This window comes from Anolis sagrei, chromosome 10, assembly GCF_037176765.1.
Source record: "Anolis sagrei isolate rAnoSag1 chromosome 10, rAnoSag1.mat, whole genome shotgun sequence".
NCBI classification, from domain to species: Eukaryota; Metazoa; Chordata; class Lepidosauria; order Squamata; family Dactyloidae; genus Anolis; species Anolis sagrei.
Genome location: NC_090030.1, coordinates 3,247,091 through 3,261,808, shown reverse-complemented (window position 1 = coordinate 3,261,808; position 14,718 = coordinate 3,247,091). Strand labels below are relative to the sequence as shown.

The 14,718-nt window shown below is 45.6% G+C and overlaps 1 protein-coding gene across 2 annotated transcripts; it reads right to left on the bottom strand.

Annotated features, from left to right (window-relative positions):
* Positions 1–2,605: 2,605 nt before the first annotated feature.
* On the bottom strand, positions 2,606–14,615 carry AKAP14 (A-kinase anchoring protein 14). 2 transcript variants are annotated; one of them, XM_060756519.2, is made up of 6 exons: positions 14,425–14,615; positions 9,099–9,304; positions 8,912–9,014; positions 5,886–6,065; positions 5,730–5,782; positions 2,606–2,779 (listed from the first exon to the last, which is right to left on the bottom strand). In XM_060756519.2, exons 2-6 carry the CDS (start codon positions 9,292–9,294, stop codon positions 2,736–2,738), a joined length of 576 nt encoding a protein of 191 aa, XP_060612502.2. In that variant the 5' UTR covers positions 9,295–9,304; positions 14,425–14,615; the 3' UTR covers positions 2,606–2,735. The 2 variants fall into 2 exon arrangements, with proteins under 2 accessions (XP_060612502.2, XP_060612501.2); XM_060756518.2 differs by having other exon boundaries at positions 8,917–9,014.
* Positions 14,616–14,718: the final 103 nt, after the last annotated feature.

Here is a 14,718-nt window from a genome sequence, read left to right as displayed (position 1 = left end):
GGGGATTGGCAATCTGGTGATACTGTGGAATTGTAGGGAGACCTAAGTCTTGACAAAAGGTGGAAGAGTTGGAGGGATGGGCATTGGCGTTCAGCTGTGGAGGCTAAGCCATCTAAGAGTGATGAGGATGGGGTGGAGGGCAGCTCATCATCGGATGATGAGTTGTAGGATAAATGAAGGCATTGGAGTGATGGAACTTGGCAGTAGGCAAAGTGTTGGCTTTGTGCCTTGGGCCTTGTCGCTGCCGCTTTCGTGTTGGGCTTGGGTCCTGGATCTGCAGGTTGCTGTTTACTCTGTGTACTGGCTGGCTTGGATTCTCGTTAGTGCGGATTTCCCCTCTCCTTGACTTTGGACTGTTTTTGACGACGACGCTGCCTCTTGGACTTTGGAACTTTCAACTGGGATTTCTTCGATTTTGGACTGCTTCTGGACAACGGCTTTGCTTCACGGACCTTAGTTTGCTTACCCTTTATCTGCTGCTCTATTTTGGGTGATTTTGGACACTACTCAGTTTAATCCGGGTTATATCTCTGTTTAATCCGCGTTATATCTCTGTTTAATCCAGATTATTTCCTAAATTGATTTTTTGAGCTAATCTTTGCAGCTACTTTTGAGTTTTGACCAGAGACACTGAAGTAAGTGTCTCTGAGTCCTTTTGTTTGATTCAATAAACTCTTTCTTTTGGACATACTCCTGAGTCTGGCTCTTTAAGGCTTCTGGGTTCTGACATCAGCCTTCTCTGCTATAAGCAATGTGTCTCTTTTATGGAGAGAAAAAGTGAGGTATTAATAATAATAATAATCATCATCATCCAGGCGTCCCCTGGGCAATGTCCTTGCAGACGGCCAATTCTCTCACGCCAGGAGACACTCCTGACACGACTATTTTGGCACACAGAACTCCATGACCAATAAAACATATTTTGGAAATCTTTGGGGACAATTGGGGGAGAAGTGTGTCCCTGTTGGTTCTCCTGGACCTCTCAGTAGCCTTCGATACCCTAGACCATGGTATCCTTCTGGGGCGCCTCACAGGGATGGGTCTTGGGGGTCCTGTTCTGCATTGGCTCTGGTCCTTCCTGGAGGGTCGTACCCAGAAGGTGTTGCTGGGGTACTCCTGCTCGGCCCCACAGCCATTGTTCTGTGGGGTCCCGCATGGCTCAGTATTGTCCCCCATGTTGTTTAACATCTGACAGATTAGAGAGATGAATGGCCAAAACTAACAAAATGAAGTTCAACAGGGACAAATGCAAGATACTCCACTTTGGAAAAAAAAACGAAATGCAAAGATACAGAATGGGTGACGCCTGGCTCGAGAGCAGTACGTGTGAAAAAGATCTTGGAGTCCTCATGGACAGGAAGATGAACATGAGCCAGGAATGTGATGTGGTGGTAAAAAAAGCCAATGGGATTTTGGCCTGCATCAAGAGGAGCCTAGTGTCTAGATCCAGGGAAGTCCTGCTCCCCATGCTCTATTCCGCCTTGGTTAGACCACTTTACCGGGAATATTGTGTCCGATTCTGGGCACCACCATTCAAGAGAGATATTGACAAGCTGGAATGTGTTCAGAGGAGGGCGACTCAAATGATCAAGGGTCTGGAGAACAAGCCCTATGAGGAGCGGCTTAAGGAGCTGGACATGTTTAGCCTGAAGAAGAGAAGGATGAGAGGAGATGTGATGATAGCCATATATAAATATGTGAGAGGAAGAGACAGGGAGGAGGGAGCAAGCTTGTTTTCTGTTTCCCTGGAGACTAGGACATGAAACAGTGGCTTCAAACTACAAGAGAGGAGATTCCATCTGAACATGAGGAAGAACTTCCTGACTGTGAGAGCCATTCAGCAGTGGAACTCTCTGCCCCGGAGTGTGGTGGAGGCTCCTTCTTTGGAGGCTTTTAAGCAGAGGCTGGATGGCCATCTGTCAGGGGTGCTTTGAATGCAATATTCCTGCTTCTTGGCAGAATGGGGTTGGGCTGGATGATGGCCCATGAGGTCTCTTCCAACTCTTTGATTCTAGAATTCTATGGTTGGCATACTAAGGGTTCCTATCGCTGCCTCATTGCAGTCCCAAAGGCTCAGTCCCACAGCCACGTTTAGAATCAAATTTCTCTCTAAACTTCGATATGGTTGTTGAGACAGTTTTGACTAGTGGATTTTAATGTCGAGATATGTGATTTTAATGCTTTTGTATGTGTATGGTCTAATATGTTTCGGCATTGAATGTTTGCCGTTTTATGTTGTGCTCCGTCCTGAGTCTCTTTCGGGGTGAGAAGGGCGGAATATAAATGCTTTAAATAAAGAAATAAATAGCACATCTTTATTGTATGTGGTGTGGTTTACATGCTCTGGGCAGTCTGCGATTGAAAGTGCATGAGTTATTTCAAGGATGGTCCACCCAAGACACCGCTTTCTGCCATTTAGGACAGGATGGCACTGTTTCCCCGTTTGGTCTTGCAAAGATGTAGCTTTGCTGTTAGATCACAGGATAGTAACCGTCCTTCTGCAAGTGAAGCAGACACTAGATCTGGGCCAGATAGAAAACAAAACAACCTCCGTGTCATGTTTCATCTTACTATCCACAAATCAAACAACATCCATTTGCTTGCAGAGAAATAAAACTTTTATTTCCAAAAAGAAAAAGGGAAAGAAACAGGAAAATACGCACAAGCTTTTAACCAACAACAGTTCGAACGATACTAAAAGTAGATTGTCTCCATCAGGCCGATTTTGCTCTCGATTACATCTTTGAGCCACTTTTCTTTAAATCGAGACTCTCCCGGCCTGTAAAGGACAAACAACAGAGGAAATCAGTATTTCGTGGAATTCAAAATATTCAGAACTATAGTTTAGGTATAAAACCTAATACCCTAGTGCAGTGTTTCTCAACCTTCCTAATGCCGTGACCCCTTAATACAGCCCCTCATGTTGTGGTGACCCCCAAACATAATATTGTTTTTGTTGCTACTTCATAACAGTCATTTTACTACTGTCATAAATCATAATGTAAATATCAGATATGCAAGATGTATTTTCATTCACTGGACCAAACTGGGCACAAATACCCAATGCAACCACATGTAAATGCTAGTGGGGTTGGGGGAGGATTGATTTTGCCATTTGGGAGTTGCAGTTGCTGGGATTTATAGTTCACCTATAATCAAAGAGGATTCTGAACTGCACCAGCAATGGATTTGAACCTAATCTGCCAAACAGAGCTCCCATGACCAATGGAAAACACTGGAAGGGTTTGGTGGGTATTGACCTTGAGTTTGGGAGTTGCAGTTCACCTATATCCGGAGAGCACTGTGAACTCACGCAATGGTGGATCTGGACCAAGCTTGGCACAAATACTCAATATGCTCAAATGTGAACACTGGTGGAGCCTGGGGAAAATAGACCTTGACTTTTGGGAGTATTTTCTGATGGTCTTTGGCGACCCCTCTGACACACCTTCGTGACCCCCTCAGGGGTTCCGACCCCCAGGTTGAGAAACACTGCCCTAGTGTCTAATAGGACCTGTTTTAGATCGTCGTGTCATGTCAGAAACGAGAATACATGAAAGAAGCTTCCTCGCAGGATATTAACACATCCGGGTGTCCCCTGGGCAATGTCTTTGTAGAGGGCTGATTCTCTCGCACCAGAAACAGGAGCTTTTTTGTTGAGTTCCAGGGTCAGAGAAGCAGATGGCGAAAACAGAAGAACGGCTGGTGTCAGGGGAGCGTGCTTGCTCCATCGATGTTTAACATTTAATAGCCACTGCCAGAAGGGACAGAGAATTTCATACGAGGGTTGAATGAAAAGTAATGCCTCCACCTTCGTAACTCCTCAATAGATGACAGTACTGGTATGCGGCAGGTACTGGCTTGTTCAATAGACTCTCCTCTACAGTTCCATTTTGGTGGGAAGCCTTAGCATTGAATAGTTGTGTTGCTAAAGTGCAAAGTATTGAACCTTGCACAGACGGTTGGTCAATGCGACTTAAGTAATGCACAGTCATTGAATTCTTGACAGCAGAAGGTGTCACCCCAAAGGGGATTCCTCAGAGAATGCAAGCTGTTGATGATGATTGTGTTGATGTGAGTACTGTGTGTCATTGGGCGAGTAAGTTTAAAGATGTTGAGGTGGGAACGTCTGACTTGCATGGCAAACAAAGAGTTGGACGTTCTGTGACAGCAACCACCAAGTTTCACAAGCAAAAGGTTCACAGATTGATTCAGGATTATCGTCGTATCACTCAGAGAGAAATTTCAAGCATAATCGGAATTTCACAAGAACATGTGGGTCACATTATTGCTTTGCTTGGCTATCGGAAGATCTGTGCACGATGGGTCCCCAGGATACTGACACCTGAAATTGAAGTGCACAGACTTCAGAGACTGGATCTCACCACCGTATGTCATCCTCCATACAGTCCAAATTTAGCACCTTCTGATTTCCATCTGTTCTCGATTATGGAAGAAGATCTGTGGGAACAGCTTGCATTCTCTTATGCTTCTGATGAAGACGTTGAGGGAACTGTGAGATGCTGGTTGCAGAAACAGAGTGTCGACTTCTTCCGTGATGGCTTCCAAAAACGTGCTCATCGTTGGCAGAAATGTATCCAATTGTCTGGTGATGATGTGGATAGGTGAATAGTGGTAGTTAAAGAGCGCATTCCAAGGATTACTTCTGCGTTGGATTTATTAAAATATTCCCATCCAAACCCAAGTAAAGAAGGCGGAGGCATTATTTTTCATTTAGCCCTCATCTATGCTGACGATCATGCCATCACCACTCAAGCAGGGAGCTTTGAAATGTTCTCCAAAACTTTACATGCTCTCACTGCCCCGTACTGGGAAAACTTGTTTTAGATGGCCTCCAAGTACTCTCCAATAATAATGTGGGCTATATTGGCACTGAGATATTATTGTTGAACCAGACTTTAGCTGTGCAATGTCTTCAATACAGCTTGACAAAATAATGTAGTAGAATATTCATAGAATCCTAGAATCAAAGAGTTGGAAGAGACCTCGTGGGCCATCCAGTCCACCCCCATTCTGCCAAGAAGCAGGAATATTGCATTCAAATCACCCCTGACAGATGGCCATCCAGCCTCTGTTTAAAAGTTTCCAAAGAAGGAGCCTCCACCACACTCCGGGGCAGAGAGTTTCACTGCTGAACGGCTCTCACAGTCAGGAAGTTCTTCCTCGTGTTCAGATGGAATCTCCTCTCTTGTAGTTTGAAGCCATTGTTCCCTTGCGTCCTAGTCTCCAGGGAAGCAGAACACAAGCTTGCTCCCTCCTCCTCCCTGTGGCTTCCTCTCACATATTTATACATGGCTATCATGTCTCCTCTCAGCCTTCTCTTCTTCAGGCTAAACATGCCCAGCTCCTTAAGCCGCTCCTCATAGGGCTTGTTCTCCAGACCCCTGATCTGCTCCCTCTTCCCTGTGGCTTCCTCTCACATATTTATACATGGCTATCATATCTCCTCTCAGCCTTCTCTTCTTCAGGCTAAACAAGCCCAGCTCCTTAAGCCGCTCCTCATAGGGCTTGTTCTCCAGCCCCTTGATCATTTTAGTCGCCCTCCTCTGGACAATTCATTTGCAAGTTTGTGCCGGCTAATAGGAGGTCAACAGTGAAACATTTGGGGCAGGCAGAACATTGATGCTAGGTGGTTCTGCTAGAATCAGAAGCTTTTATCTCCTGATAGAGAGGAGTTGATTCAGAGCGTTGTGTTACCTAGAACATACCTGTGAATAAGCTTGTTTGTCTCCACCATGAAGTATACTTCGATGGGTAACGTCTGTTGCAAAAGGAAAACAAGGCGTCGTTAAACGGGCAACCCCCCTTCAGTGGTGTGCCTTAAATAAAGGAAGGGATGTGACCGTGAGAAGCGCAACACTTACGTCGGGCCTGACTTTGGAAATCTCGAGGATGAAGTACACGCAGGCCGTGGCTCTCGGGATGGGCTTGCGGCACGTGGGGATGCTCCACCGCACCCGGTAGTGGTACCGAATGCTGTACTGGAGCTCTTCCTCGCTGAGATAGTTGGTCCAGTGCAGCCAGCTTTCGTGGAGCTCCCACGTCTGTGGAATGAACAGTACTGAAAAGCTCTAACATCAGGGCAGTCAATAAAGAACGACGCTCAGAAAACCAGGGACAACCAGACAAGAAACCATCAGGGCCAGCTAACACCTCCCAACAAAGGATTCCCCCAGGCAGGAAGCAGCCAGGCTTTGAAGCTGCAAGGCCATTCAACGCTAATCAAGGTGGCCAATTGCAACATTCACACTTGCCTCCAATGGACAAGAGTTCTTTCTCCCACTCTGGACATTATTCCACAGATATATAAACCCCACTTGCCACTTTGTTGGAAAGTGTTAGCTGGCCCTGACTTTCCCAGGCTTTGAAGCTGCAAGGCCATTCAACGCTAATCAAGGTGGCCAACTGCAACATTTACCCTTGCCTCCAACAGACAAGAGTTCTTTCTCCCACTCTGGATATTTATTTATTTGTCGTGTCAGGGCAACTAGTCAATTGTATTACATTTCGAATAGAACAAAACAAACAAATAGACAAAATACAAAATACTCTGGATATTATTCCACAGATTCATAAACCCCACTTGCCACTTTGTTGGAAAGTGTTAGCTGGCCCTGACAGTTTCCCAAGCAGGGAGCAGCCAGGCTTTGAAGCTGCAAGGCTACTCAATGCTAATCAAGTTGGCCAATTGTAACCTTCATGCTTTCCTCAAGCAGACAAGAATTCTTTCTCCCATTCAGGACATTATTCCACAGATATATAAACCCCACTTGCTACTTTGTTGTGAGGTGTTACCTGGCCCTGACTGTTTCCCAGGAAGGAAGCAGCCAGGCTTTGAAGCTGCAAGGCCATTCAATGCTAATCACATTTGTCTCCAACAGACAAGAGTTCTTTCTCCCACCCTAGACATCATTCCACAGGTGTATATACAAACCCCACTTGCCTAGTTTGTAACAGACCTCACAACCTCTGAGTTTGCCTGCCATAGATGTGGGTGAAATGTCAGGAGAGAATGCTTCTGGGACAGACCTAATACTCCTCATTCTATTCTATTCTAAAATATAACCCGGAGACACCTCTGTATGTGTATTTTATGTACCGTCCTTTTCAAAACAAGCAATTCAGATTCTTTTGAAGCAGGAGATGGCATTTGGAAAGCAGCGGGCCAAATCTTGCCAATTCTTGCAAGCAGAAGCATTGCATATTTGAGATGTTTGGAATAGTTGCATTCATGCAACAAGACATCATACATATAAATGGGACCCAAGTTCAATCATAACGTTCGCTTCTGCTTAATGTGCATCTTAAGCATTAATGTGCATCTTGAGCCCCCAGTGGCGCAGTGGGTTAAACCCTTGCGCCAGCAGGACTGAAGACCGACAGGTCACAGGTTCGAATCCGGGGAGAGTGAGGATGAGCTCCCTCTGTCAGCTCCATCTCCTCATGCGGGGACATGAGAGAAGCCTCCCACAAAGATGGGGAAACATCAAAATATCTGGGCATCCCCTAGGTAAAGTCCTTGCAGACAGCCAATTCTCTCACACCAGAAGTGACTTGCAGTTTCTCAAAAAAATATGAATCTGAAGCTCACTTTTACATTTTGAAGAACGTTGTGCATGCGTCTAGAATAGAATAGAGTAACTTCTCTAGTTTCCAACAGACATCACAACCTGTGAGGATGCCTGCCATAGATGCAGGCGAAATGTCAGGAGAGAATGCTTCTGGAACATGACCATACCTCTCAACCTCTGAGGATGCCTGCCATAGATGTAGGCAAAAGAAATGTCAGGAGAGAATGCTTCTGGAACATGGCCATAGCTCTCAATCTCTGAGGGTGCCTGCCACAGATGCAGACAAAACGTCAGGAGAGAATGCTTCTGGTACATGGCCATAACTCTCAATCTCTGAGGGTGCCTGCCACAGATGCAGGCGAAACGTCAGGAGAGAATGCTTCAGGAACATGGCCATAGTTCTCAATCTCCGAGGGTGCCTGCCACAGATGCAGGCGAAACGTCAGGAGAGAATGCTTCTAGAACACGGCCATACCTCTCAACCTCTGAGGATGCCCGCCATAGATGCAGGTGAAAGAAATGTCAGGAGAGAATGCTTCAGGAACATGGCCATAGCTCTCAATCTCTGAGGGTGCCTGCCACAGATGCAGGCAAAACGTCAGGAGAGAATGCTTCTGGAACATGGCCATAGCTCTTAATCTCTGAGGGCGCCTGCCACAGATGCAGGTGAAACGTTAGGAGAGAATGCTTCTGGAACATGGCCATAGCTCTCAATCTCTGAGGGTGCCTGCCACAGATGCAGGTGAAACATCAGGAGAAAATACTTCTGGAACATGGCCATAACTCTCAATCTCTGAGGATGCCCGCCATAGATGCAGGCGAAACATCAGGAGAGAATGCTTCTGGAACATGACCATACCTCTCAACCTCTGAGGATCCCTGCCATAGATGCAGGTGAAAGAAATGTCAGGAAAGAATGCTTCTGGAACATGACCATAACTCTCAATCTCTGAGGGTGCCTGCCACAGATGCAGGCGAAACATCAGGAGAGAATGCTTCTGGAGCACGGCCATACCTCTCAACCTCTGAGGATGCCTGCCATAGACGCAGGCGAAAGAAACATCAGGAGAGAATGGTTCTGGAACATGGCCATAGCTCTCAACCTCTGAGGATCCCTGCCACAGATGCAGGCGAAATGTCAGGAGAGAATGCTTCTGGAACATGGCCAGACAGCCCGGAAAACTCACAGCAACCCAACTTAGACTTTATTTATTTATGTTTGCATGCCTGTGTATTCAAGCCATGGTGGGACAGACTAAGATTGCTCGATTCCGACTTCTATTTTGACTTTGATTATACCAATTGATAAGGAAAGATACCTTACTCTCATATATTCCTCGATCTGCAGCAGCCCTTTTCCTATCGTGAAGTCTTTGCACTCCACCCATTGGATGTTGGGTATTTTGTATTTGGCTCTTGCGGCTGAAAAGAGAGACCCATCATGTAAATAGATGGCACGGCCACCAAAAAGGGTTCGGAAACACAACAAAGCCTGTCTTACCGCACCTTCTTCTTTCTTTTTCTGGTCTATAATGGTGTCCGTTGCCCCTTTGATCACATTGTCGACAATGAGGAGCGCTCTCTCCTTGAGGGACTCCAGATCTTCGTCCGTCTCTTCCACATCTTGGTCTTCGTTCGTCTCTTCCACATCTTGGTCTTCGTTCGTCTCTTCCACATCTTGGTCTTCATTGTCCACGTTCATTGTTCACACTCTTAGAAAGAGGGGAAAATACATTACATGGCATCTGAAAAATTGGGGAAGTATGACTGCTGAGTAATTTAGATGTACAGATATACTTTGGTTAAGATGAGCCTGGGACTTTTAGATACTGTTACATTGTTGTTCAGTGTTGCAATCCAGAGCAGGGAACGAGGCCCTAAGATAACTCTCCACCACACTTGGCTGTGAAAAACAATCCTTTTTTATTGAAGAAAAATGGTTACAAAATAAAGGAAAAATGCAAGTCAAAAGCCACAGCAAAATCAGCAAACATGAATTTAAATGGACAAAGCAAAACCAAAAGCCTCACTGGGAAATACTGGAACCTGTTAGCAATCCACTAACCGTACTTGATATCCTAGAAATCTTCCCAAACTATGGCCAGGGAACCGGGAGAACTGCCAAGGTCTTCATCAATTCTGAAACGATGCCTGAACTGAGACAGTCAGCCTGGCGTCAAGGCAATTAAAACTCAAGAATTGGTTCCGTGAACCGCCCTTCTTTTTTGAAGCCAATGTTTTTAATTCTTAAATTCGGGAGGATCGACGCAAACTGAGTGATTTACTTCTGTCTTCCCAAATTTGGCCCCTTCTGTTGTCATTACAGTTAACAGGTGCAGAAGGGAGGGAAAGTTCAAGGTCTCCCTCTGAAACATTCTCAGGAACACGGGTACTTTCATTTTCCAAATCTACAGAAGTTCCTTCCTCACTAATTTCAGGAACATTGGCATTTTCCAAACCTACAGCAGATTCTTCCTCACTAATTTCAGGAGCATTGGCATCAAAAGGTACATTTCCACTAGCATCAGTAAATATACTTTCATTAGCATCAGGAGGAACAAACAGAGAATCAGGTTCAAGTTCAAACTCAGGCTGAACCCCAACATTCAGGCTTCAGCTATGAAGAGAGAGACAGAGCTTGGAGCACACTCTTGCTTCGTGAGCTGGTGGAGGGGTTTATCCACATGGACAAAGAAAGACTATTTGAAATCTCTCATACAAGGGCATTATATGTGAGTTGGTGCAACTGATCATATTGTACATATGTTGCTCTGAATTAAGAAGAGTAAACTACTGTTTACCTGCGTGGCATATTATCTTTCCCTGGCAAGGCAATGTGTGGGCTGATCAAACATGAACTACACGTGGTTTATTTTACATTATGTCATACATTACGTGAAAATACACACACACACTTGGAATAAAAACACATCAGGCAATAAGAATAATTATTCAAATTATTGTGATGATAATTATGATTTTTGTGATGATAATTATTGTGATCATGATGATAATTATGATTATGATTGTTATTAATTTATACCCCCCCCCTTTTCGCTCCACAAAGGAGAACTCGCAAAGGAGGTAAGCATTGTATAACTAAGTGAACACCTTTTCATCTATGCTGATGATCGTGCCATCACCATCCAAGCAGGGAGCTTTGAGATGGTAGAACAGAAGCTCTCCAAAGCTCTAGGTGCTCTTACTGCCTATTACAGGGAAAACCAGCTTGCTCCATCAATGTGTAATGTTCACACCAACAAACAGCGACTGCCAGAAGGGACAAAGAGTTACATCTATGATGACGATTATGCCATCACCGCTCAAGTAGGGAGCTTTGAGATGGCAGAACAGAAGCTCTCCGAAGCTCTAGGTGCTCTTACTGCCTATGACAGGGAAACCCAGCTGATCCCTAATCCATCTAAAACACAGACATGTGCCTTTCACCTTAAGAACACACAAGCATCCTGAGCTCTGAGGATTACCTGGGAAGGAATCCCACTGGAGCATTGCAGCGCACCCAAATACCTGGGAGTCACTCTGGACCGTGCTCTGACCTACAAGAAGCACTGCCTGAACATCAAGCAAAAAGTGGGTGCTAGAAACAATATCATACGAAAGCTGACTGGCACAACCTGGGGATCACAACCAGATACAGTGAAGACATCTGCCCTTGTGTTGTGCTACTCTGCTGCTGAGTATGCATGCCCAGTGTGGAACACATCTCACCACGCTAAAACAGTGGATGTGGCTCTGAATGAGACATGCCGCATTATCACGGGGTGTCTGCACCCTACACCACTGGGGAAACTACACTGTTTAGCTGGTATTGCACCACCTGACATCCGCCGGGAAGTAGCAGCCAATAGTGAAAGGACCAAGGCTGAGACATCTCCAGCTCATCCCCCGTTTGGGTATCAGCCAGTAAGTCAACGACTTAAATCTAGAAATAGTTTTCTAAGATCTACAGAGACACTTGCTGAAACACCCCAGCAAGCGAGAGTCCAAAAGTGGCAGGCTCAAACCCAGAAGCTCAACCAGTGGCTGATACCAAATGAGAGACTCCCCCCTGGGCACACAGAAGACTGGGCGACTTGGAAGGTGCTGAACAGACTGCGCTCTGGCACCACGAGATGCAGGACCAACCTCAAGAAATGGGGCCACAAAGTGGAATCCACGACATGCGAGTGTAGAGAAGAGCAAACCACTGACCGCGTGCTGCAATGCAACCTGAGCCCTGCCACATGCACAATGGAGGACCTCCTTGCGGCAACACCAGAGGCACTCCAAGGGGACAGAGACTGGTCAAAGGACATTTAATACAATACCAAGCTTGCAAATTCTGTGTCTTGTCTGTTTGCTTGGGGGGGGATGCAAAGGGGTTTCAGGGGAGTGACACATATTTCTGATACTCTTAGGAATCCCTTTGGCATAGTTGTTTGGGTTCACAGTGCTCTCCGGAGGAAGGTGAACTACATCTCCCCTAAATCACTGTCAATTCGTGTCAAATCTGTTGGTCGTGGGGGTCTCTGTGTGGGAAGTTTGGACCAATTCTGTTGGTGGGGTTCAAAATGATCTTTGATTGTAGGTGAACTATAAATCCCAGCAACTACAACTCCCAAATGCCAATGTCTATTTTCCCCAAACTCCACCAATGTTCACATTTGGGCATATTGAGTCTTCTTGCCAAGTTTGGTCCAAATCCATCATTGTTTGAGTCCACAGTGCTCTCTGGATAGAGGTGAACTACAACTCCCAAACTCAAAGTCAATGCCCACCAAACTCTTGCAGTATTTTTCTGTTGGTCGTGGGAGTTCTGTGTGCCAAGTATGGTTCAAACCAGAATCTCCATAGCCTTTTGGAAGCGTGACCTTTTGGAGATTAATTGGTATTAATTGGTATTCACTACCACTTGGAAGATCATAGCCTTTTTGTAAAGGATGATCTTCTTGAGAAGAGCTAACAACTCATTATAGTTAATCTTCTATTTAATGGTATATATTTACTAGTATTCGTGTGAAGCAAATTGGGTTTCTCAGTTGTTAGACTGATATACCTCGTTATCTCTTTGAATTGTTAGGAACAAAGATTATACCAATGCATAAAATATATTGCAGATCTTCAGAAGTGTTATTTCAGTGGCCCAAAAACATCTACTCTCCCAAAAAATATATTTGGAATTGGTCCCTGTTAGCACAGCGGGTTAAACCACTGAGCTGTTGAACTTGCTGACCGAAAGGTTGGTGGCTGGTGGTTTGAATCCTGGGAGCAGGACGATCTCCTGCTGTTAGCCCCAGTTTCTGCCCATGTAGCAGTTCAAAAACATGCAAATGTGAGTAGATCAATAGGAGCTACTTCTGTAGGAAGGTAGCAACACTCCATGCAATGGAGTTCAGAATACTCTCTGATTATAGGTGAACAAAACTCCCAGCAACTACAACTCCCAAATGTCAAGGCCTATTTTCCTGAAACGGATTGAGGTTCTGGGTTTGAACCTGCCACTTTTGGACTCTTGCTTGCTGGGGTGTTCCAGTGAGTGTCTCTGTAGATCTTAGAAAACTATTTCATGATTTAGGTCATTGGAGTGTTGCTGATACCTAAACAGGGAGTGGGCTGGAGATGTCACTGCCTTGGTCCTTTCACTATTGGTTGCAAGTTCCCAGTGGGTGTCAGGTGGTGCAATACCAGCTAGACAGTGTAATTTCTCCAGTGGTGTACGGCGCAGGCACCCCGTGATAATGCGGCATGTCTCATTCAGAGCCACATCCACTGTTTTAGCATGGTGAGATGTGTTCCACACTGGGCATGCGTACTCAGCGAAGAGGGAATGGAAGAGAGAGGGAGCTCAGCATGGATCATCATGATCATCATCATGGGATGAAGGATCATACCCTAGTTATTAGGGGTGTGTGAATAGCAGCAAAACAGTGTAATTTCTCCAGTGGTGTAGGGCATAGATATCCTGTGGCATCTTATTAAGAGCCACATCTATTGTTTTAGCGTGGTGAGATGTGTTCCACACTGGGCATGCATACTCAGCAGCAGAGTAGTAAAGCGCAAGGGCAGATGCCTTCACTGTGTCTGGTTGTGATCCCCAGGCTGTGCCAGTCAGCTTTCGTATGATATCGTTTCTAGTGCTCACTTTTTTGCTTGATATTCAGGCAGTGCTTCTTGTAGGTCAGAGCACGGTCCAGAGTGACTCCCAGGTTATGTGGTTGTGTTGCAATGCTCCAGTGCGATTCCTGATGCTGTTGGGATACTAATTGGAAAAAAGTAAACATTTCTAAGATGCCACAGGTTGAACGAGGGCCTTTTGCATGCTAAGTGGATCGTGTTTTTAGTGATGAGACGCTAGTGAATGGTTATTATAGTAATTGTGTATTAACTGTGTATTACATTAGGTCGTTAACTGTTTTTATATTAGTGCACTGAATTTTTGCTGTTTTTTGTGTGTTGTGAACTGCGGTGAGTCGCCTCTGGGCTGAGAACTGCGGTATAGAAGCAAAGTAAATAAAGAAATAAATATAAGTGTGTGGCAGTTGTCCGCCAAACTGCCTGGTTGGTATCTGTGCTTGCAAATGCACCTCTGCATAATTCACCCATGGATGCTTTGAGGCATTTTCAGGTGTGCATTTGCAGAAGTAATGTCTAGAATGTCATGCATGAAAGGCTGTTTCCTTTGCATTTACTTTGTCCCGTTCCCAGGACCCTCTCCGCCATAGATGCCAATCAAGATACAAGCTGCCAACCTCCAAAGTGGGGTGCCCAATTGGTTCATCAAGGAGTGCTCAATGGGTGCCAACCCTTCCCTCTGCTCTGACAACGTCATTACCTCTCCTCCGGGTCCTTTCTCTTCCTAAGGACGTCCGCCTGGTTCCCACATTAAGCCATTGACTGCCCGGCTTCTGTGACTCAAGTGTTGGGTCACAATCATCACCAAGGCAACGGCTGTTCTGCCAACAGAGCAGCGGCCCCAAGGCTCTTAAAGGAGACAAGCAGTGGCACTTGGTGGCACATCGGTTGTGCACAGCCAACCAGGCTTAGGGAGAAAAGCAAAGGGGTTGAGGCTGTTAGGAATTATGGGAGTTGAAGTCCAAAACAACTGGAGGGAGGGCCCAAGTTGGCC